At 42.7% G+C, this 24071-nt stretch overlaps 2 protein-coding genes across 2 annotated transcripts; one reads left to right on the top strand and one right to left on the bottom strand.

The window, feature by feature from the left end:
• The first annotated feature begins 1281 nt into the window (after positions 1 to 1281).
• On the top strand, positions 1282 to 11182 carry LOC110488858 (DNA-directed RNA polymerase II subunit RPB2). Its single transcript, XM_036943016.2, has 24 exons — positions 1282 to 1617; positions 2018 to 2090; positions 2198 to 2348; positions 2456 to 2568; positions 2680 to 2899; positions 4174 to 4332; positions 4460 to 4624; positions 4755 to 4951; positions 5147 to 5266; positions 5438 to 5624; positions 5751 to 5894; positions 6090 to 6229; positions 6384 to 6495; positions 6645 to 6998; positions 7219 to 7387; positions 7513 to 7609; positions 7692 to 7786; positions 7957 to 8207; positions 8586 to 8675; positions 9039 to 9146; positions 9375 to 9488; positions 9596 to 9756; positions 10362 to 10557; positions 10827 to 11182. Exons 1-24 carry the CDS (start codon positions 1599 to 1601, stop codon positions 10914 to 10916), a joined length of 3525 nt encoding a protein of 1174 aa, XP_036798911.1. The 5' UTR covers positions 1282 to 1598; the 3' UTR covers positions 10917 to 11182.
• Positions 11183 to 11403: 221 nt separating this feature from the next.
• Positions 11404 to 22312, bottom strand: LOC110488857 (insulin-like growth factor-binding protein 7). The gene is made up of 5 exons (XM_021561287.3): positions 21739 to 22312; positions 18068 to 18195; positions 15099 to 15206; positions 13897 to 14023; positions 11404 to 13063 (listed from the first exon to the last, which is right to left on the bottom strand). Exons 1-5 carry the CDS (start codon positions 22199 to 22201, stop codon positions 13041 to 13043), a joined length of 849 nt encoding a protein of 282 aa, XP_021416962.1. The 5' UTR covers positions 22202 to 22312; the 3' UTR covers positions 11404 to 13040.
• Positions 22313 to 24071: the final 1759 nt, after the last annotated feature.

Here is a 24071-nt window from a genome sequence, read left to right as displayed (position 1 = left end):
AGAACATCACTACTGCCTCAGATCAGGCAGACTCACTAAACACATGCTTAGTTTGTATAACATACTGAATGTTGGAGCATGCCCCTGGCTATACGTAAATTTAAAAAACAAGAAAATGGTTCCACCTGGTTTGCTTTATATAAGGAATTTGAAAAGATGTATACTTTTACTTTTGATACTTAAGTATATTTTATCAATTACATGTACTTTTGATACTTAGGTATATTTCAAACCAAATTATTTTAGACTTTTACTCAAGTAGTATTTTACTGGGTGACTTTCACTTGAGTCATTTTCTATTAAGGTATCTTTACTCAACTATGACACTTGGGTACTTTTTCCACCACTGGTCATCCAATACAAAAGGGAGTTTATGATGGAACATGTTTCCTTCAAACACAGACATATTTGGTAGAGGTGGTAGTGGTGATGAGATCGATTTGGTACTTTGGTTTACAGATAGACATGGAATTGATAGATGTCGAAAAAATGTAGATGTAACTATTTCCCGTAATGGGGGTGGCAACAATTTATACATCTTTACAAAGTAACACAATTGAACCATACATTAAACAATGATAACATAACCTTGAATAACAACACGAGCTGTTGCTTCTTCTTCTTCTTTGGTGGAGCTAACGGCGGTTGGCAGTCATTACCGCCCCTAACTGAATTATCAAAAATGTGTATAACTAAACCAAGATATACCACAGCACGTCTTTTCTACAGTCTTTTCCAACGGGAACAAATTAGTTATCCTGGGCAGAGCAAGCAGGAGGTGGGTAGAGCCAAGCACGAGCTAGCGAGATTCTATTGGCGCGTTCTAGCATCATCTGCATATTTTCGTTAGGGAACGCATACTCTGTGAAGTGCATGTGCGCAATAATTTCATTAGTCTTTGCACTCCTAAACGCTATTTTTAAAAACTAGGGTAAAGGGTAAAGTCCACAAAACGTAGTCCACTCTGTTCAAAACAGATTCTAGTTTTGGGAACAGAAAACGGTATTGAGATCAAATGTTTGATCGATGAAAACATTTGCAGAGTGTCGGCGAAATCCAGCTCGTTCCATCTTCCCCCACTGCCGGCCAGTGGGCTAAGGGCTTCCTATCACGACCATATTTGGTCATGAGTGGAAACGCCAAGCGGATGCTTCCTTTTTATACATCCAGCGAAATATCTAGTCTGTGAAGCTGTAGTTTAAATCCATTACACATGTGAGTTGCTGCAACCAAAAGTCCATGTATATCCTGACGGAACTGACGTCGGTGGAAATGTTGTTTATTTACGTTTACAACTATTAAGATTCGACATCTGATAATAATAATAACATATTATGTATTAGATAAAATGATATGATTATCATAGTTAATATTAGAGCAGAATAGTATAAATATTTAGTTAAGACTCATTTCTAGCACGGCAAAATAACAGTTTTGGCAGGAAATGACGTTTTACGATAGACCGTCAATATTTCTTTTTGTATTAATTTAGATAGCAAAGTGTGCAACGTTAGACAACGTTGAATCCGACACTGTTGATGATTTAAACGTCGGATTCTGCTTATTTAGGCAAACACGAGAGGGAATAAGCAGTAACCATGTATGACCAAGATGAAGGTATTTCAGCTATTTTACATAATGTAGTCAGCTAGCTAAGTTAGCAAATAGGCTAATATATGGCGCCAGGAGCATCAACAAGAAGAGATAGCAAGCAAGCTTGCTAGCGCAATGTAGGTTGACTCGTTTGTTACATACCAAATATGGTTTCACCAAACTAAACACCTAACGTTAGCTAGCTATAGCACACTTTCAACTAGGCCTATCTATATGAGCATCACATAATGACATTATGTGCAAAAAAAGCTGTCTGATATCTGCAGAGCTGAAATACCTTTCTTTGTGTCTATCAGTTGTTCTTCTGTAGAAAACTCCATGAACTAGATCCGGTGCCTAGGCTAACATTAAATCACTGTGTCTGCATTCACTTTGTTGATGTATTTTCCGTGATCTCTTGCAGATATCCAATACGATGAGGATGAGGATGAAATCACCCCCGATTTATGGCAGGAAGCTTGCTGGATTGTTATCAGGTAAAATGATGCTCTCCCTACCTTTCTCTCTTTTGATCATCATGGAGCATACACTATGCAGCTTGCTTATGTTCAAATAACACTATCTTCTCTGATGCACCCTACAGTTCCTACTTTGATGAGAAGGGTCTGGTGCGACAGCAGCTGGACTCCTTTGATGAGTTCATCCAGATGTCTGTGCAGAGGATTGTGGAGGACGCCCCGCCCATTGACCTGCAGGCTGAGGCCCAGCACACCTCTGGAGAGGTGGAGGACCCGGTGAGTGACAGACAGGAACTTTCTGATACGCTGCTCTATGTAGGGCCTCTCTCTGAGGGCACTAATTCATGGCCTGTTACTAATGAGCCTGTTGCTTTGTTCTACAGCCACGCTACCTGCTGAAGTTTGAACAGATCTACCTTTCCAAACCCACTCACTGGGAAAGAGATGGAGCACCTTCACCTATGATGCCCAACGAAGCCAGACTCCGGAACCTCACGTAAGTTGGCCCATTTGGAGCCAACTTTTTATCACAATATATTTCCCGTGCATGTCATAGGCAATCTTTATTCCTGCCAGTGCCAACCAGGCTCACATATGTATTATACAGGTACTCTGCTCCCCTGTACGTGGACATCACCAAGACCATCATCAAGGAGGGAGAGGACCAGCTGCAGACCCAGCACCAAAAGACCTTCATCGGCAAGATCCCGATCATGCTGCGCTCCACCTACTGCCTTCTCAGCGGCCTGACGGACCGTGATCTCTGTGAGCTCAACGAGTGCCCGCTAGATCCCGGGGGCTACTTCATCATCAACGGCTCTGAGAAGGTAGAAGAAAGAGCGAACAGGGGTGGAGGGTGGGATGTTCAGTTCCAGTCAACATTTTGGACACACCTACTAATTCAAGGGTTTTTCTTTATCTTTACTATTTTATACATTGTATAATAATAGTGAAGACACTAAAACTCTGAAATATGGAATCATGTAGTAACCAAAAAAATGTTAAACAAATCAAAATATATTTGAGATTCTTCAAAGTAGCTACCCTTTGCCTTGATGACACCTTTGCAAATTCTTGGCATTCTCTCAACCAGCTTCACCTGGAATGCTTTTCCAACAGTCTTGAAGGTGTTCTCAGATATGGTGGGTACTTGTTGGCTGCTTTTCCTTCACAATGTGGTCCAACTCATCTCAAACCATCTCAACTTGGTTGAGGTCAGGCGATCATCCCTTCACCTGCCCTGCGTCTCACAAAGACAAGGGGGTTGGAACCAAAAATCTCAAATTTGGACTCATCAGACCAAGTAGTACAGATTTACAGCCGGTCTAGTGTCCATGGCTTGTGTTTCTTGGCTCAAGCATGTCTCTTCTTCTTATTGGTGTCCTTTAGTAGTGGTTTCTTTGTAGAAATTTGACTATGAAGGCCTGATTCACGCAGTCTCTGAACAGTTTATGTTGAGATGTGTCTTACTTGAACTCAGTGAGCATTTATTTGGCCTGCAATTTCTGAGGCTGGTAACTCTAACTTATCCTCTGCAGGAGAGGTAACTCTGGATCTTCCTTTCCTGTGGCGGTCCTCATGAGAGCCAGTTTCATCATAGCGCTTGATGGTTTTTGCAACTGCTGTCTTCTGTATACCACCCCTACCTTGTCACAACACAACTGAATGTCTCAAATGCATTAAGAAGGAAAGAAATTCCACAAATTAACTTATAACAAGGCACACCTGTTCATTGAAATGCATTCCAGGTGACTACCTCATGAAGCTGGTTGAGAAAATGCCAAGAGTGTGCAAAGCTATCATCCAGGCAAAGGGTGGCTATTTGAATAATCTCAAATATAAAACATATTTTGATTTGATTAACACTTTTTTTTGGTTACTACGTGATTCCATATGTGTTATTCCATAGTTTTGATGTCTAAAGAAAAACCCTTGAATGGGTAGGTGTGTCCAAACCTTTGATTGATTGGTACTGTATGTCTGGCCTTGTTTGTTTGGGTACCAATGTTTCTTCAATACTTTTCACGAAGCACCTGAGAAACACACGGTTTTGCTTGAAGAGGAAGTTTTATTGATAACAATTGTTGTGTTTGGTGTGAAGGTCCTGATTGCCCAAGAAAAGATGGCCACAAACACAGTGTACGTCTTTGCCAAGAAGGACTCAAAGTACGCATACACAGGGGAGTGCCGCTCCTGCCTGGAGAACTCCTCGCGGCCCACCAGCTCCATCTGGGTCAGCATGATGGCCAGGGGAGGACAGGTGAGAAACAAACAACCTTGAACACCAAAATATATCCTGTCTGAATTTGCTGGCAAAGTTGCATTTAGGTTCTCTTTCCTCTGCTACTGCACCCAAATGTTGACTCTCCTTGTTTCTTTTCCCCCAGGGGGTGAAGAAAAGTGCCATTGGTCAGAGGATCGTGTCCACTCTGCCCTATATCAGACAGGAGGTGCCCATCATCATAGTGTTCCGAGCCCTGGGCTTTGTTTCCGACAGAGACATCCTGGAGCACATCATCTACGACTTTGACGACCCTGAGATGATGGAGATGGTAAAAGTTCTACATTTTAACTGACACATGAAACATACTCCTGCCCCCCCCCCCCCCCCCCCCCCCCCCCCCCCCCCCTCTGTCTCAGCGCCCACCCACACCTCTAATCTGATGTGCTGTGCTCCACCAGGTCAAGCCCTCCCTGGATGAGGCCTTTGTGATCCAGGAGCAGAACGTGGCCCTAAACTTCATCGGCTCTCGTGGTGCCAAGCCCGGTGTCACCAAAGAGAGGAGGATCAAGTACGCCAAGGAGGTGCTGCAGAAGGAGGTGCTCCCCCATGTCGGAGTCAGTGACTTCTGTGAGACCAAAAAAGCCTATTTCTTAGGGTGTGTTTTTTATTATGTTATATTGATGTAATAATCATAGAGATCCTATAATTCACCAGGTTTCTGTTGGAGATTCTATATGTAATTTTATGATTATCACAGTATGATGTTACTGATTGCATAAAGACCGATATGTTGTTGTTGTGCTTGATGTATTAGCCTAACACAGTGTTGTATATTTGGGTCTGTTTGTAGGTACATGGTCCACAGACTGCTATTGGCTGCTCTGGGCAGAAGAGAGCTGGATGACAGGGATCACTACGGCAACAAAAGATTGGACCTGGCTGGGCCTCTGTTGGCTTTCCTGTTCCGAGGGTAAGGCCTAAAGGAATACCTCTACAAAGCTATGATTCACAGATGCAGGACTACTTTGTGCAAACCACACTCCTATCCAAACTGAGCATTTGGGGAATATTTATGAAGTCAATGGGATACTAAGCCTGTAACTTGAATCAAGCTCTTTTTCATTTATTTGGACACGTTTAGAATGTTCAAGAACCTGCTGAAAGAGATCCGCATCTACGCCCAGAAGTTCATTGACAGAGGGAAAGACTTCAACCTGGAGTTGGCCATCAAGACACGCATCATCTCCGATGGCCTGAAGTACTCTCTTGCCACGGGGAACTGGGGTGACGTCAAGAAGGCCCATCAGGCCAGAGCTGGAGTGTCCCAGGTAACACAGTGCAGAAGACATCTGGTACACATTCCTATATAGTTTAGGCTCAGTTTGCCATTATGCTGTGACAAGATGATTGTTGTCATTCCGAACCAGAACTTTTTGTGTTCTTTATCTCATTAGGTGTTGAACCGCTTGACCTTTGCCTCAACCCTCTCCCATCTTCGACGGGTGAACTCCCCCATCGGTCGAGACGGCAAGCTAGCCAAGCCCAGGCAGCTTCACAACACGCTGTGGGGCATGGTGTGCCCTGCCGAGACCCCCGAGGTACGTTCAAAACCAACCCAAATGACATCTGTGTTCATATCAAGGGCTATTGTTGCATCATACCATATTTTAAGGTTGAGGTTACCCTCAAAGAATTAAGCTCTCCGTCAATTAAGGCGTGTCATTGAAATGCTATTGTCCCTTCTTACTTTGTTCCTGTCTTTGTGCCTCCCTCTGTCTATCTGGTCTCTCCAGGGTCATGCTGTAGGCCTGGTGAAGAACCTGGCCCTCATGGCTTACATCTCTGTGGGCTCCCAGCCCTCTCCCATCCTGGAGTTCTTGGAGGAGTGGAGCATGGAGAACCTGGAGGAGATCTCACCTGCAGCCATCGCAGAGTTAGTCCAGCAGATGGCAGCACACTGCTCTTTATCAGTCCAGAAGATATCTAAGCGTTCTCAGTCTTTTATGCTGAGTGACTTGTATAGTTTGTCAACCTCTCTTATTTGCATTTTAACTGAATTTTTTTCTTCATTAATTCAACACTAACAGTGCCACAAAGATCTTTGTGAATGGCTGCTGGGTGGGAATACACAAGGACCCAGAGCAGCTGATGAACACACTGAGGAAACTGAGGAGGCAGATGGACATCATTGTGTCTGAGGTAAGGGATATGATTTTTTTCCCGGAATTTCAGCTTTTCTAACATTTTCATTATTTATTATTATTATTCATTTGAATTAACCTACAAACACAATATCCCTTATCCTGATGTGCTACGTTGTTCTGATCCGTGTTTACGCCTGTTTCTAGGTGTCCATGATCAGAGACATCCGAGAGAGGGAGATCCGCATCTACACAGACGCCGGGAGGATCTGTCGTCCTCTGCTGATCGTAGAGAAACAGAAGCTGCTGCTGAAGAGGAGACACATCGACCAGCTGAAGGAGAGGGAGTACAACAACTACAGTTGGCAGGACCTGGTGGCCAGCGGCGTGGTGGAGTACATCGACACCCTGGAGGAGGAGACAGTGATGCTGGCCATGACCCCTGACGACCTCCAGGAGAAGGGCGTGGCCTACTGTTCTACATACAGCCACTGTGAGATCCACCCCTCCATGATCCTGGGAGTCTGTGCTTCCATCATCCCCTTCCCCGATCACAACCAGGTACGGCTAAAAATATTACGCTCCTAAAATATATTTTTAAGTTGGCATGGTTGATTAGGTGCGGTGGCAATGGTATTGTCTATGAAAAGACAAGGATATAAAACATACTTTTTTTTTTTTCAGTCTTGGTATACAGTATCGCACGATTTGTAATTTATATGCCTCTGTTTTAAGTGTAATCTTATTAATACCATTCCCCCCCATCTTTTCCCCTGTGTAGTCTCCCAGAAACACGTACCAGTCTGCTATGGGTAAACAAGCCATGGGTGTGTACATCACCAACTTCCACGTGCGGATGGACACCCTGGCCCATGTGCTCTACTACCCCCAGAAACCCTTAGTCACCACTCGCTCTATGGAGTACCTGCGTTTCAGAGAGCTCCCAGCAGGTGAGAACTTGAGCGCTGCAGAAGTAGCAGCCAAAAACACTCCTTAACTCTGACCTAAAGATTTATGCCTCTTTGTTTTTTAAAGTTCTGGCTCGTTGAAATCCTCTCATTTGTGCCTGGTTTAGGTATCAATTCTATTGTGGCTATTGCGGCGTACACTGGCTACAACCAGGAGGACTCTGTCATCATGAACCGCTCTGCGGTGGACCGTGGATTCTTCAGGTTTGCGCTGTGATTTGAAGATAGAAATTTGCTGTGATAATGACTTTTAAGGCGGTGGTGTAATTAATGGTGTTTATTTCAGGTCTGTGTTCTACCGCTCCTATAAAGAACAAGAGTCGAAGAAAGGCTTTGATCAGGAGGAAGTCTTTGAAAAACCCACACGCGAAACATGTTCGGGTACGTCCTAGGCATCTTGGCATCTACAAGTATAGAGGAGTCGGCCAGAAAATCAGAGCCTACTATTTCCATCATCTCATAAAATGTTCCATCGGCAGCTTCCATTTAAATTGGCAGTCATACAAACAGAACTGCTCAGTGAACAATCCAATGCCCCTGCCTTCCCCCAGGTATGAGGCACGCCATTTACGACAAGCTGGACGACGACGGCCTGATAGCTCCCGGCGTGCGCGTCTCCGGCGAGGACGTGATCATCGGCAAGACGGTGACCCTGCCGGAGAACGACGACGAGCTGGACAGCACCAACCGGCGCTACACCAAGAGGGACTGCAGCACCTTCCTCCGCACCAGCGAGACGGGCATCGTGGACCAAGTCATGGTCACCCTCAACCAGGAGGGCTACAAGTTCTGCAAGATCAGGGTGTGTCCTGAGTCCTCTAGCTTCCCACAGTAGGCATATTGTGTCAAGTTGACAATGCATTAGTAGGCTGTAAAAATGACAAACGAACCGTAATAAATTATCCCTGTTGGCAGCTCTACCTATTTGTCAAATTTAGAGTAGGCAGGAAGGTCGTCCGTAGTATGGGCAGGTTTGAGTTGAGTTTTACAAGCATTATTGCTTCCATAGAAGCAACAAGCCCGAGATACCAAATCCGAGATGTTGACAGATTGACTAAATGAAATATGAGCTCCACTGGTTGAATATTGCACCCTCTAACCTTGGGCCATAAGGATATGGAGCCTCATGGCCCAACTTGTGGCATGATTTAACTCAAACTCCATTTGTTTCTTCTTGCAGGTTCGCTCTGTTCGTATCCCCCAGATTGGTGACAAGTTTGCCAGTCGACACGGGCAGAAGGGTACTTGTGGTATTCAGTACAGACAGGAGGTAGCGTATTAAACACATGTTCCTCATGCATAGTCTACAGGACTGCTCACTCTTAAGTAGATGACACAGTATGACATTGAGCCTGTAAATGTTTATCATGATGTTTAGTCAATGGCCTAGAGACATTGTGTTTACACTGAGCCTAAACATAAATAAAGCCAAAGGCCTCTTCAGAGGAAATGCTAAGTCAACCACGTCCCAATAAATACTATAAAACTGATTTAGAGAGAACATGGAAGTCTCTGTAGAACGTGGAACATTCCTGCAAGGGGTTATGCCATAGAAAGACTGGCTTAGAAAACTGGAACCCTCACACAAGTTTTTGTAAGGGAACTATGTCCTTTGTTCCGTTTCTTTCCACAGGACATGCCCTTCACTTGCGAGGGAATTACCCCAGACATCATCATCAACCCCCATGCCATCCCCTCTCGTATGACAGTCGGCCATTTGATCGAGTGCCTGCAGGGCAAGGTACCTGTCTAATAACTCCTCCCCCTACTTAATTTTAACTTGTGTTACTCCTATGTTGAGACCTCTGAAGAATGTGACAGTAAACTAATAAGGTACCTAGATTAAATATTTTAGAAATTACAAAGGTCAGTGTGAATTTGTTTGTTAAAGGTCAGACTTTTTGTCATGGAAATAAAGTATAGTGTATGGATGGGAGTTTTCTTGTTTTCACCCTCTTTCACCGTGTAGGTTTCAGCCAACAAAGGGGAGATTGGTGACGCCACACCTTTCAACGATGCGGTCAACGTGCAGAAGGTCTCCAACCTGCTGTCTGAATACGGATATCACCTGAGGGGCAACGAGGTCAGGACAACACCCTCCTTTACCATTCACATCTAACTTCCTTAGTAGCTATTTCACACTAGTCTGTCTATAGAGTACAATTAACGGGCCTCGTCTTTCCCTTCTAGGTGTTGTACAACGGTTTTACCGGCCGTAAGATTACCTCTCAGATCTTCCTCGGTCCCACATACTACCAACGCCTAAAGCACATGGTGGACGACAAGATCCACTCTCGGGCCCGAGGCCCTGTCCAGATCCTCAACAGACAGCCCATGGAGGGCAGATCACGGTAAGAATACTAAGAATTATTTAATGTAGGACTTTTTCCCTTTTATGGCACTATTTGAGTGCACTGGGCAGGCATTCCTGGGCTTGTATTCGTTAAGCAACTTTAAGTAGGAGATGAACTAGGATCAGTTCTGTCTTTTTAGATGATAATAAATGCACAGTGGGAGAGGGACCTGATCCTAGATCTGCACTTCTAGATCAGATGCTTTATGAATACAGGCCCTGATCTCGCCCAGTTAAATCTAGAATCCTTAATTGAAACAATAACAAAGCAGGCACCCCACCTCTGTTTTGGTAAAAAGCTGAGGGATGGGCCTGGAGAAATGTAACCACTGAAATTCGTAGACAGCAATGGATGCAAGGACTGACCATCCATGATATCAACATTATAGTTTTAACCATATTTTGAGGCAACAATAATGCAGTAAAACATGGTTATATTTTGGGTTATGATGGCGTACAACAGTTGAACTAAGCTCATGAGGCATTTCTAAGTTATATTCTTCAAGAAACAATGGCTATAAGTCATTACTTTATAAGTCCAAAACTTGATTTAGTAACTGCAGATTGACACTTTAACTAACCATGCTCTCATGTTGCACCCAGTGATGGAGGTCTTCGTTTTGGGGAGATGGAGCGTGATTGTCAGATAGCCCACGGCGCGGCTCAGTTCTTGCGTGAGAGGCTGTTCGAGGCGTCTGACCCCTACCAGGTCCACGTCTGCAACCTCTGTGGCCTCATGGCCATCGCCAACACCCGTACACACACCTACGAGTGCAGGGGCTGTCGCAACAAAACACAGGTACGGAACAACACCACCACCAGTCTCCCAGTTATTCCTGTTTATTACTTAGGCCGGCCTATTCACATGTTGTTTATGTCCATTATATCTTTATTACTATAACCAGAATGTCAATTCTAAATTCTAACTACAATACAGTATAGTGAAATAGATTTTAAAGTGTTCCGACAGGACTATAAAAAAGTCTTGCCTCTATAGCCTTAGTTTTGTTGAAGATTTATCGAATAAGATGTTTGTACAATGTAACTGTTTCCACCCTTTCTTGTCAGATCTCACTGGTCAGAATGCCATACGCCTGCAAGCTGCTCTTCCAGGAGCTCATGTCCATGAGTATCGCCCCTCGCATGATGACCAGTTAGGAGCACTACTAAACCCCTGTCCAGTCAACAGGAATTGAATTGTGTTGTAGGAATGTCGAGGACATCGCTTATCTCTTCAGTGGGAGAGATGGAGCCTCAGGAGACAAAAACCAAACGCAACAGTCAACTTGTTTTGACGCTAATGGTCAGGTCCCCACGATTTGTCTCGCAAAATTATTTTGGCCGTGATATCACTGTTTTATAAAGGAAGGAACATCATCTCGGTTGTTTTTGTCAAACTAGAATAAATAAATGTTGGTTTTTAATTTATTGTCACACTTTCTTCATTCAGTGTTTGTATTGAGCTAGCTAGCTTTATGTGGATTTGAAAAACTGAGGTATATACTGTGTGTGTGTGTGTGTGTATATATATATATATATATATATATATATATATATATATATATATATATATATATATATTTATTTCATAGTGTTACACTTCTGTGCAGACGTCTTGATCATATAACATCGAAATAGCCACAACTTGTAGTCCATTTTGTATTTATTAGTAATGTGTCAGCAAGTGTCCCATGGTAGTAACATCAGTGTTAGTAAACCATACACCAAAGTGAATACATCAAATACATCCTTAAGCTGAAAAACTAGCAACATTTTGGTAAAAGCAATGTCCACTGGCCCCTTCATTGGAGTCGCAGACTATTAGCAATAGCACCGAAAGTGGATCTCTGCATTCCAACATAAATCCTAATTTTCTTCTACGCCATTTCAAACTTGTCGTTTCCTCAAAATACCCTACAGTACATCCCCAGACATCCGCCGCTGTGTGGTTTGTTAGCTCAACCCGTGGTATATGAGCCCTGGGGTTATATGAATGCTAGAGAAAGCCTTGTGTCTGGTTAAGCCTGCCTGTCATTCCAGATCGCTCACTCCACACAATGGCTTTTGCAAAGGCATGGCTTTATGGCTTATCAAGTACCATGTCAAGGGAAAGAATGATTTGTGTACTTTTCAGGAGGTCAAAGAAAAATAGTGTACATTATCAATAAAAAGTGGAATCTCGAATGTAATGATTTATTCATATTCATTCGTTTTTCAAGTTGTGATTTTAGTTATTTTTAGCCTGCATGTCAGTATATTTCTGCCTTGGCCAACCATGATTGCCTTGAAATGTAATATTTTTGAGGTACCCAGGGTAAAATTCTTTAGAGTAAATAAATTCACAAAAACATAGAAAACTACATCAAAGGAAGAGATGGTGGAAGAGTAAGGCAGATGTGAAATACTGCTGAGTTTGGTTGAGCATGCATGTGTGTGCGCACATACAGGAAACTGCCAAAATAAAGGAAACACCAACATAAAGTGTTTTAGTAGTGTAGGGCCACCACGAGCCAGAACAGCTTCAATGCACCTTGGCATCGATTCTACAAGTGTCTGGAACTCTATTGGAGTGATGCAACACCATTCTTCCATGAGAAATTCCATAATTTGGTGTTTTGCTGATGGTGGTGGAAAATGCTGTCTCAGGCGCCACTCCAGAATCCCCCCGTGTTCAATTGGGTTGAAATCTGGTGACTGAGACAGCCATGCATATGGTTTTCAGGCTCATCAAACCATTGTGACCACTCTTGCCCTGTGGATGCAGGCATTGTCATCCTATAGTCATGGTAGCCAAAATAATGGAATGCCCAGCATTTTTATACATGACCCTAAGCATGATGGGATGTAATATTTGCTTAATTAAGCCAGGAATAATACCTGCTTACAATATACTTTGTATACCTCATTTACTCTAGTGTTTAAATTATTTTGGCAGTAACTTGCACATTTTAACGAATGACTTGTGTGTGATGCCACTGACAAGAAAAATGTGTGTGAGGCCTCGATGTGTCTTGTGGATGTCCATGATGGTAACTTTCAATGTTGTGAGATGCAGCGTTGATGCTTGTGCATACACAGTATACTGAGTATCACAATGAAAACTATGAATTGTTACCAAATAACAAATCAAGTATAAATACGATTGATGCCCTATTTCTCAGTCAGTGTACAGGTCTACTTGTGTCAGCGGTGGGATAGTTGGGGATGGGGGGGCTTGGGGCTGCTCCCTCCTCTCGTGATCCTGTAGGAGCCGCCACTGAGTCCCTACTGTGCTGAGATGCCTTACAGCTCATCATCCTTGGTCACTGGAAGAGACACAGACAAGTTCATTTATCAAAGAGGTAAGTGAATGTCTAGGGTCTGGGTCCTTAACTGGTCCTGTTTATAATAAATAATAATACTTAATTTAATTGTTAAAAGCGCTTTCTCAGACCCAAGGTGCAAAAAAACAAACATACAAATGATGACTAAAGTTGGGGAAGACCTGAATACTTGGATTGGTTTTCATCAGATTGTGTCACCTATCTAGCCCTGCTTCCTTTTTAGATCACTGGAAATGAAGGAGAAGTGCTTAGATAGGATCTTGCACGATGGAGAGTGTGCCTTGGAAAGGGTTTGTTGTTTTTAATAGTATCCATCATCACAGACCACCAGGGATGGGAGATCACCTAAAGGTAGAGCTAACCTTGTTATTGTGATGGGTTTTTCACTCAAACATCCAGGTTCTTTCCCATGGAGCAAAGCTTTAAAGGCAGGTCAAATTGCATGTGTCAACCCCAGTGACACGTGCTGCCTTGTCGAGGCAACCATCTAGCCCTGTCGAGAGCCAAGTGACGTGGGCCGAGCCAAAAGCAAAGCAGGCACTCCTAAACATGTCAGGACGGGATGGTCACCACGGGCTAGAAGTCACACACACATTGAATGTACGCATACATGCACAGACACACACACACAAAATGTACTCATACAAGGACGCACATGTACAGACACAGCATCATGCAAACCTGAAGAGACAAAATCAATGTATAAAGGGTAGACATGCCCTTTGGTGCCATGTTGTGTGGGTCTAGATTTAACATGAAACAAAGTAGAAATGCGTGTGCAATAGGAGTGCAATAGAACAGGGGTGCTTCAGTACCCTTCTTGACAGGGATGTCATCGATGGACTCCACCACGTGAATGGTGCCCACCGCTGAGGCCTCTCCCTTGGCGTTGACAGCGTGACACTCGTACGAACCCGCCTCTTCCTTGGTGAGCGGCGAGATCTGAAAAGCATGGCGACGGTGGTTATTGAACCTCAATGTGATTTTTAGCAGAACACATGATGTGGTCTGCAGTAAACAAGCAGCTGCAAGGGGACACAAACACAGCCTCAAATTCTCCCTTCCAGCCAAACTCTGCTCATTTCGACAGAGCATGGGCGCCATTTCAAGTGTTCAGGATTGTTTGCAGTTGTATAACTGCTGTCCAGTGCCGGCTTGCACCTGTGTAGATGTTTAGATGTTTACTTCTCACAACTACAAACATCTACAGTGGAAGATGGCAAATTAAGAAAACATGGCAACGAATCATTGTGGAAGATAAATACTCTGAAATGAGATCAAGAAATTGAGAGAATTTGATGTTTGACAGCAGGAGAGCAGAATAGCGAGAGTGAAAAGAGACGGAAGAAGAGATAGATATAGGTCTAACCACTGAACAGGGCCCACCAATGTTTTCTGTTCCTTTACTGAGACATTGAAGAAGGAGTTTAATTTCTATTCAGCTCTCTGTTATGTAGAGGCTCTGAACAGAACAAGTCAATGAGGAGCGTTGATGGACAACTTTGGAATATGCCTCGGGTAATATTTAAGCAATATGACATGAGGGGGTGTGGTATATGGCAAATATACTACGGCTAAGGGCTGTTCTTAAGCATGATGCAACGCGGAGTGCCTGGATACACCGCTTAGCCGTGGTATATCAGCCATATACCACAAACCCCCGAGGTGCCTTATTGATATTATAAACTGATTAGCAACGTAATTTGAACAGTAAAAAAAAAAAATCTCATACCCGTGGTATACCACTGCTTTAAGCCAATCAGCATTCAGGGCTCGAAATACCTGGTTTATAATTATAAATAAATTGCATAAATAATGGAATGTCAGCTATCTAATACATAGTAACTCTTCCACCCTATGCTTTAATTTTCCCTTTATTAACTCTGTGTGTGGTCTTTGAGGTATTTGACTGATTTGTGTCTGTGGGGGAAGATCCACAAGTCAGTATGACAGCAAAAATATTTCAAGTAGTGTGCATATCTGTATGTTTATGTGTGTGTGGGCTGGTTGGACTCACCAGGACCCAGCCGGTGACCTCATGTTTCTCAGGTCCTCCACGGGTCTGAATGGCTAGGTTGTCTCTGTCTCCTGGAAGCAGCTCCATTCTCTGTTTTCCGCTGGTGACCTGGGAAAACCACCGTTAACGTAATAACTTACTAATCAAATCAACTCATTAAAAGCACACAGTGTGCGTGCAGCTGTGAAACATTTGACGCTTCAGCTACTACACTTCGAGGCAACCAACTTAATCAGGTTATAGTAGGTTTCAATAAATTGCCCAATGTTATTTCAAGTCATCTAAAATCACATTCTCTTTGTATGACCTAAGCTCAGACACTGACATCTACAGCTATAAAAACACATGACATAAGCAAAGGCTCATCTGGGAAATCAGTGGGCCACAAGAAAGTCTTGGTATGGAAAGATGGATGTAACTAACACATGTTCTGTTGGATCCAAACCATCCATCTTCAGTTGTATTTTATCGAGCTCACTGACATGTTTTTCCTCTCTCTCCCCTCAAAGAGACGAAGTGTGAGAACCAGCTGGAGGTGAGTTTGGCCTGTTTTGGTGTGTCGAAGACGTTGAAGGTCACTTAATTCCAGAGAGAAATGCCAGGGTGGTTGTGGGTTTGATTCCCACGGGGGGTCAGTATGAAAAGGTATGCACTCTGGATAAGAGCGCACCTGCTAAATTAGTCAAATGTAAATGTTGTAACATATTTTGGCCTTTCTCTCTCCTTCACTCTCTCGCCCCGTCTCTCACTTATCTCACTCATCAGTTCTGTCTCCGTCTCCTACTCTTCCCCCTCAATTTTATCTCCCTCTCTCCCCTTTCCCATTCTTTTCCTCCCTCAATCCCCTCAGATAGGGAGGGAGAGGGGAATTTGAGGCAAGCTGAAAACTGTTCTTCAGGAGGCCCGGACATTACTTTCTCCAGGCTCTAGTCCTCTACAGTAGATAGGACCTAACCCGGGCATATTCATCACCTTCACTCTAACAGCTCAGCGTTCAACACCATAGTCCCGTCCAATCACTAAGCTAAAGACCCTGGGATTAAACACCTCCCTCTGCAACTGGATCCTGGACTTCCTGATGGGCCAACCCCAGGTGGTGAGGGTAGACAACAACATATCTGCCATGCTGACCCTCAACATGGGGGCCCCTCTGGGGATTTTTTTCAACTTCTCACCCATCTACACAGAATGCTCCATAATGACAAAGTGAAAACACGTTTTTAGACATTTTTGCAAATTTATTAAAAATGAAATGCAGAAATATCAAAATTACACACCCCTGAGTCAAAACTTTGTAGAAGCACCTTTGGCAGCGATTACAGCTGTGAGTCTTTCTGGGTAAGTCTCTCAGAGCTTTCCACCCTTGGATTGTACAACATTTGCTCATTTTATTATTTTCTAAATTCTTCAAGCTCTGTCAAATTGGTTATTTATCATTGCTAGACAACCATTTTAAGTTCTTGCCATAGATGTTCTAGTAAATTTAAGTCAAAATTGTAATTCAGAAACATTCACTGTCTTCTTGGGAAGCAAGTATAGATTTGGCTTCTTTTAGGTAATTTCCTGCTGAAAAGTAAATTAATCTACCAGTGAACCAGGTTTTCCTCGAGGGTTTTGCCTGTGCTTAGCTCCATTCTGTTTAATTTTTATCCTTTAAAACTCCCCAGTCCATAACAATTACAAGCATACCCATAACATGATGCTGCCACGACTATGCTTGAAAATATGGAGAGCGGTACTCAGTAATGTGTTGTATTGGATTTGCCCCAAACATAACACTTTGTATTCGGGACAAACATTTAATTGCTTTGCCACATTTTGCAGTATTACTTTAGTGTATTTTTGCAAACAGGATGCATATTTTGGAGATTTGTATTCTGTACAGGCTTCCTCCTTTTCACTCTGTCAATTATGTTAGTATTGTGGAGTAACTACAATGCTGTTGATCCATCCTGAGTTTTCTCCTATCACAGCCATTAAACTCTGTAATTGTTTTATTGTCACCATTGGCCTCATAGTGAAATCCCTGTGGTTTCCTTCCTCTCCGGCAACTGAGCTTTTTTCTATTTAATCCTTTTGATATAATTTTTAAATTGTTCTACTATTTCTCATTTTCTCTCTCTCTGCATTGTTGGGAAGGGCCCGAAATTAAGCATTTCACTGATAGTCTACACCGGTTGTTTATGAAGCATGTGACAAATAAAATGTGATTTGATTTGATTAGGACCATGACAGGCCCACTACCTACTGTAATTAAAACATAATGGGGCCCCTCCACTACAAGAGAAAGAGGAATGTGGTTGCTAAGCTCACCCTTAATTCCTCAAGTTCTGCTATTTAAGGTGTGTGACTGGCTATTTAAAGGAAAACCCCTAACACCAGTTACATAGGCATTGATTGCTAAATAGGTCAGATTTAACAGGTCAAGGCAAATCTCTAATCTATGGGCTCCATTCGAACAAAGCTACATTCTGTTGAGAGTGGGCGTTTGTGTTAATCGAATCAATTAAACCACGCTTACAATGTTTAAATGTATCAATTCAAACCCACACTCTCTCTTTCAGTGCAGGAAGACTTTTTTGTTTACCACCAAAACTTCCAGATTTCCATCATGATTATATCTGTTTTCATATTAACCCCTTATGTCCTGTGCTATTGTTTCAGTGTAAACTATCACGCGCTTCATATCCTCCATGGTCATATCTCTTTCATCCATTGTCCTCAACTATAGAGCCCAAATCAACATTCAGTTGGAGGGGATGTATGAATATCTAGACATAGGAAAATGAATTAACAACCTACCATATGTACAGTTATTTGGACCGTCATACTAAACTATACATGGGAGTGATTCTGATACCCATGTAGAAATGTTTTCTCAAAGCATGGGGCGATTGTCTTTTCTTTTGTACCATAACCTAGAAAAGTGTTGATTCAAATTTCAATTGAACATGTCCTATTGACCTCACCGTTGGACCTTCTGGTACCTTCTTCCAGGTGATCACAGGGGTGGGGATTCCAATGGCCTCGCAGCTCAGGTAGACCTGGGAGCCTGTGACATTGTAGACCTCACCAGGGGCTGTCACAATGACAGGTGCTATAGAGGAGGAGGAGAAGAAGAAAGGAAAAAAAGGTGAGACAATCGAGTGGATTTAATATCTCCTTCACATCAACCTGTAACATGTATTTTTACCTTGGGCGGACTCAGAGAGAGCTCTGGTGTTATCCCCTGGGACAAGCTGGTACAGGATGGAAATGAGTGAGCGTGTTACAAATGAACAGATAGCGGCTCCAGTCCTTTTAGCCGTTCAGAAAATAATTAATGTGAATCTTAAAGTAAGTGGTGAAGCTGATATAACATGGAACACATCAAGGAGTTTGGAGTTCATTCTGTTAGTTAGGAATTTGGTGAAATATTAAGCATACTTTCTCCCTTCGATTTTCTCATGCCAGTAAGAATTAGTTGAACATGACCTCTGTTTGGTTTCTCAATGTGAACCTGGACATTACTGTAATTGCCTTTGAAACATTGGGACAGGCTTTTTGCGGACTTGCACTAATTAAAACTCTATTATTAATTCTGAAAAACAAAACTGGTAATCTATTTAGCTCAAACAGAATGATCTGTCATTTCTATGGGTCAAGAAAATAATTTGTGCAATTACATCACGTCACACTTCTGGCACGTAATACTTTACATGCGATCCACAAGTGTAGACAGAAATGTAGCTTTACTGGAATGTTATTTTAGTTATGATGAATAGGCTTTGAATGACAAGGGTTGCAAAGTAAGGGCTGCTTTAGAACAATGTTATGATGAAACAGCTGACCTATGGAAGATTGACTATGTTGTCTTTTCAATGCTCTATACTCCAACCCAAGGAATGGATATGATAATTAGGATCATAAATAAGCACTGACTCATATACAGTTAAAGTCAGGAGTTTACATACACCTTTACCCAATACATTTAAATTCAGTTTTTCACAATTCCTGAGATTTAATCCTCATAAAAATTCCCTGTCTTTGGTCAGTTAGGATCACCACTTTATTTTAAGAATGTGAAATGTCAGAATAATAGTAGAGAGAATGATTTATTTCAGCTTTTATTCCCAGTGGGTCAGAAGTTTACATACACTCAATTAGTATTTGGTAGCATTGCCTTTTAATAGTTTAACTTGGGTCAAATGTTTCGGGTAGCCTTCCACAAGCTTCCCAAAATAAGTTGGGTGAAGTTTGGCCCATTCCTCCTGACAGAGCTGGTGTAACTGAGTCAGGTTTGTAGGCCTCCTTGCTCGCACATGCTTTTTCAGTTCTGCCCACAAATGTTCTATAGGTTTGAGGTCAGGGCTTCGTGATGGCCACTCCAATACCTTGACTTTGTTGTCCTTAAGCCATTTTGCCACAACTTTGGAAGTATGCATGGGGTCATTGTCCATTTGGAAGACCCATTTGCGACCAAGCTTTAACTTCATGACTGATGTCTTGAGATGTTGCTTCAATATATCCACATAATTCCCCCACCTCATGATGCCATCTATTTTGTGAAGTGCACCAGTCCCTCCTGCAGCAAAAACACCCCCACAACATGATGCTGCCACCCCCATGCTTCATGGTTGGGATGAAGTTCTTCGCCTTGCAAGCCTCCCCCATTTTCCTCCAAACATACCGATGGTCATTATGGCCAAACAGTTCTATTTTTGTTTCATCAGACCAGAGGACGTTTCTCCAAAAAGTACAATCTTTGTCCCCATGTGCAGTTGCAAACCGTAGTCTGGCATTTTTATGGCGATTTTGGAGCACTGGCTTCTTCCTTGCTGAGCGGCCTTTCAGGTTATGTCGATATAGGACTCATTTTACTGTGGATATGGATACTTTTGTACCTGTTTCCCCCAGCATCTTCACATTGCTGTTGTTCTGGGATTGATTTGCACTTTTCGCACCAAAGTACGTTCCTCTCTAGGAGACAGAATGCGTCTCCTTCCTGAGCGGTATGACGGCTGCGTGGTCCCATGGTGTTTATACTTGCGTACTATTGTTTGTACAGATGAACGTGGTACCTCCATGCATTTGGAAATTGCTCCCAAGGATGAACCAGACTTGTTGATTTCTTTTGATTTTCCCATGATGTCAAGCATAGAGGCACTGAGTTTGAAGGTAGGCCTTGAAATACATCCACAGGTACATCCCCAATTGACTCAAATGATGTCAATTATCCTATCAAAAGCTTCTAAAGCCAGGACATAATTTTCTGGAATTTTCCAAGCTGTTTAAAGGCACAGTCAACTTAGTGTATGTAAACTTCTGACCCACTGGAATTGTGATACAGTGAATTATACGTGAAATAATCTGTCTGTAAAGAATTGTTGGAAAATGTACTTGTGTCCTGCACAAAGTAGATGTCCTAACTGACTTTCCAAAACTATAGTTTGTTAACAAGAAATTTGTGGAGTGGTTGAAAAACAAGTTTGAATGACTCCATCCTAAGTGTATGTAAACTTCCAACTTCAACTGTAGCTAGAGGCCCCTGTTGTTTTGAGTTCCGGTGAAATTTACTGTCACCAGTTAAGTAAGGTCAACAAAATCCTCCCCTGAAACCACAGCCCTAGGCCTAGTCAACTAACCCGCAGAAAACAATAACAACTTGGAGTGGAGAGAGGAATGTTGGCCTTGAATTTGAACCTAACGTTACATTCACCTTGACCTGTCTGAGAGCCTAAAGGGTGCAGCTTAAGTGGTGGTCTGACCTCGCCCTGTTGTATATGGGCAAATTAGCAAGAGTGTGGGGTCTTTCGTGTGGCGCGACTTTTTCTGGCAGCTAGCCAGGTTTTCCCCATTCTTTTTCCACGTCCTGAACCTTTTCGTCTGCCTAATCCAGAGCCGCCATGCAGTTATAATGAATCATGTGAAGGTTCAGTGAACTAGACACTGCTGGCTTTGCTTTAAACCAACAGGGCCTGTCTGTGTGTTTGTAGGCGAGACGCTGCTGTTTGATCGACAGTCATCCTCCTTTATAACATTTAAAATCTCAGACATGTCTGTTCAGGGCTATATGTTCTATAGAGAGTGCCACCCCAGAGTGGAGACAACGGCTTTCAGCTTGTTCAGTGGCTGGCATTAGATCTGGTTGTTTTCGAAGGTTTATAGAGATAGAGGATGATGTAAACCTTGTCCACACCCAGTGGACAGTGCCACAGATCGTCCATAGTTCTCAGTTCTTCTATCCTGTAACTAGACAGTAGTCTAATCAAGACCATTTAGAATCAGTTTAATATATGAATTCATCGGATTAATATATTAACATTATTTGCATTGTGTAAATGGTTATTGATTATGCCAGAAAGTGTATAGCAAGCATATCACACTTAAAAATAAACATAATACCTCTTACTGATTGAGGGGAAAGATTAGTCAAGATGAAAGTGACACCAACATGTAACACCAAAATGCCATGTCTAGGCCCCTTGGTGAACTATTGGCTATCAGGTCAGAATGTATTTGATATGGATGAGAATTATTGTAGCGTGATACACCAAATCAAAACAGTTTTTCCAAAATATACAGAGTTCAATGTCCACTAAACTACTACTGCGCTCTATATAATAAGTGGACCGTTATCTGCCGTCCCCCCCATTCTCACCTGTTGAGCATTTTCCTTTATTCAAGATCTTGATTTCAGGCTTCTCCTCGTTCACCGCTTTCAGGCTGGCAACTTTCAAGTCGCAACCAGTTTTATAAGTCACCCCATCGGAGCCACACACTTCGTAGTTGGTTTTGCAGGCGCAAACGCCGATTTTTGTCTTTCTGTCCTTTTCGCTCTTTATGCACTCCAGTCCAGAGGCGCAACGCTTGGCTGTGGCTCCGCGCCCCCCACATGGTTCCCCGGCTCCATACGCGCAAACTGAACAACAACCGCAGGAGTCAAAAATTGTGCCAGACTTGCAGCCCTCCTTTGGTAGAGGATCGCACAGGCTGGGTTCACACGTGCCACAGGTGCGCGGCACACGGTCCGCAGATGCGGACGCAAGTGACAACGATACCGCCACGGCGAAAAGCACCAACATGTTGATGTTGAGTTTATAGTGGTGATTCTGTATTGCCATGGCTGTCTCATACGGTATAAAGCACTGTACAGTTCTTATTAGCGATTTTGTTGAAGCTCAACCCCGCCCCCAAAATCCCCTCCTTTGACTTCCATGTCTCCATAAAAGTTTGTCTAAATCCCCATTTTAAATTGACTTTGCAATGAACCAAAAACACCACAGTTAATACAAAATAATGTTTTATTTTACTGAAGTAACTTCAACCCAATTACTTCAACTTTTTGAACACATCTGATATAATCAACGATTTATGGATGACATAATGAGATTCACATTCAATAAATAAGCATTTTGTGCAATTTACACTGGATGTTCAAAGTACAAATCTACAGTGCCTTGCGAAAGTATTCGGTCCCCTTGAACTTTGCGACCTTTTGCCACATTTCAGGCTTCAAACATAAAGATATAAAACTGTATTTTTTTGTGAAGAATCAACAACAAGTGGGACACAATCATGAAGTGGAACGACATTTATTGGATATTTCAAACTTTTTTAACAAATCAAAAACTGAAAAATTGGGCGTGCAAAATTATTCAGCCCCTTTACTTTCAGTGCAGCAAACTCTCTCCAGAAGTTCAGTGAGGATCTCTGAATGATCCAATGTTGACCTAAATGACTAATGATGATAAATACAATCCACCTGTGTGTAATCAAGTCTCCGTATAAATGCACCTGCACTGTGATAGTCTCAGAGGTCCGTTAAAAGCGCAGAAAGAATCATGAAGAACAAGGAACACACCAGGCAGGTCCGAGATACTGTTGTGAAGAAGTTTAAAGCCGGATTTGGATACAAAAAGATTTCCCAAGCTTTAAACATCCCAAGGAGCACTGTGCAAGCGATAATATTGAAATGGAAGGAGTATCAGACCACTGCAAATCTACCAAGACCTGGCCGTCCCTCTAAACTTTCAGCTCATACAAGGAGAAGACTGATCCGAGATGCAGCCAAGAGGCCCATGATCACTCTGGATGAACTGCAGAGATCTACAGCTGAGGTGGGAGACTCTGTCCATAGGACAACAATCAGTCGTATATTGCACAAATCTGGCCTTTATGGAAGAGTGGCAAGAAGAAAGCCATTTCTTAAAGATATCCATAAAAAGTGTTGTTTAAAGTTTGCCACAAGCCACCTGGGAGACACACCAAACATGTGGAAGAAGGTGCTCTGGTCAGATGAAACCAAAATTGAACTTTTTGGCAACAATGCAAAACGTTATGTTTGGCGTAAAAGCAACACAGCTGAACACACCATCCCCACTGTCAAACATGGTGGTGGCAGCATCATGGTTTGGGCCTGCTTTTCTTCAGCAGGGACAGGGAAGATGGTTAAAATTGATGGGAAGATGGATGGAGCCAAATACAGGACCATTCTGGAAGAAAACCTGATGGAGTCTGCAAAAGACCTGAGACTGGGACGGAGATTTGTCTTCCAACAAGACAATGATCCAAAACATAAAGCAAAATCTACAATGGAATGGTTCAAAAATAAACATATCCAGGTGTTAGAATGGCCAAGTCAAAGTCCAGACCTGAATCCAATCGAGAATCTGTGGAAAGAACTGAAAACTGCTGTTCACAAATGCTCTCCATCCAACCTCACTGAGCTCGAGCTGTTTTGCAAGGAGGAATGGGAAAAAATGTCAGTCTCTCGATGTGCAAAACTGATAGAGACATACCCCAAGCGACTTACAGCTGTAATCGCAGCAAAAGGTGGCGCTACAAAGTATTAACTTAAGGGGGCTGAATAATTTTGCACGCCTAATTTTTCAGTTTTTGATTTGTTAAAAAAGTTTGAAATATCCAATAAATGTCGTTCCACTTCATGATTGTGTCCCACTTGTTGTTGATTCTTCACAAAAAAATACAGTT

Source organism: Oncorhynchus mykiss, chromosome 14, assembly GCF_057628025.1.
Source record: "Oncorhynchus mykiss isolate SJ-2025 chromosome 14, ASM5762802v1, whole genome shotgun sequence".
NCBI lineage: Eukaryota > Metazoa > Chordata > Actinopteri > Salmoniformes > Salmonidae > Oncorhynchus > Oncorhynchus mykiss.
This window is presented reverse-complemented; position numbering and strand designations above follow the sequence as displayed.

Bases quoted from the DNA above. Each gene is read 5' to 3' on its own strand.
- LOC110488858 (XM_036943016.2), top strand. The intron at 2,900-4,173 runs GTAGAAGAAAGA...TTTGGTGTGAAG, and splicing joins TCATCAACGGCTCTGAGAAG to GTCCTGATTGCCCAAGAAAA. The intron at 6,230-6,383 runs GTTAGTCCAGCA...CAACACTAACAG, and splicing joins TCACCTGCAGCCATCGCAGA to TGCCACAAAGATCTTTGTGA.
- LOC110488857 (XM_021561287.3), bottom strand. From the start codon at position 22,201: ATGGCAATACAGAATCACCACTATAAACTCAACATCAACATGTTGGTG. The intron at 15,207-18,067 runs GTGAGGTCAATA...TGGTTTTCCCAG, and splicing joins AGGTACCAGAAGGTCCAACG to GTCACCAGCGGAAAACAGAG. The intron at 14,024-15,098 runs GTGAGTCCAACC...CATGCTTTTCAG, and splicing joins AGGTCACCGGCTGGGTCCTG to ATCTCGCCGCTCACCAAGGA.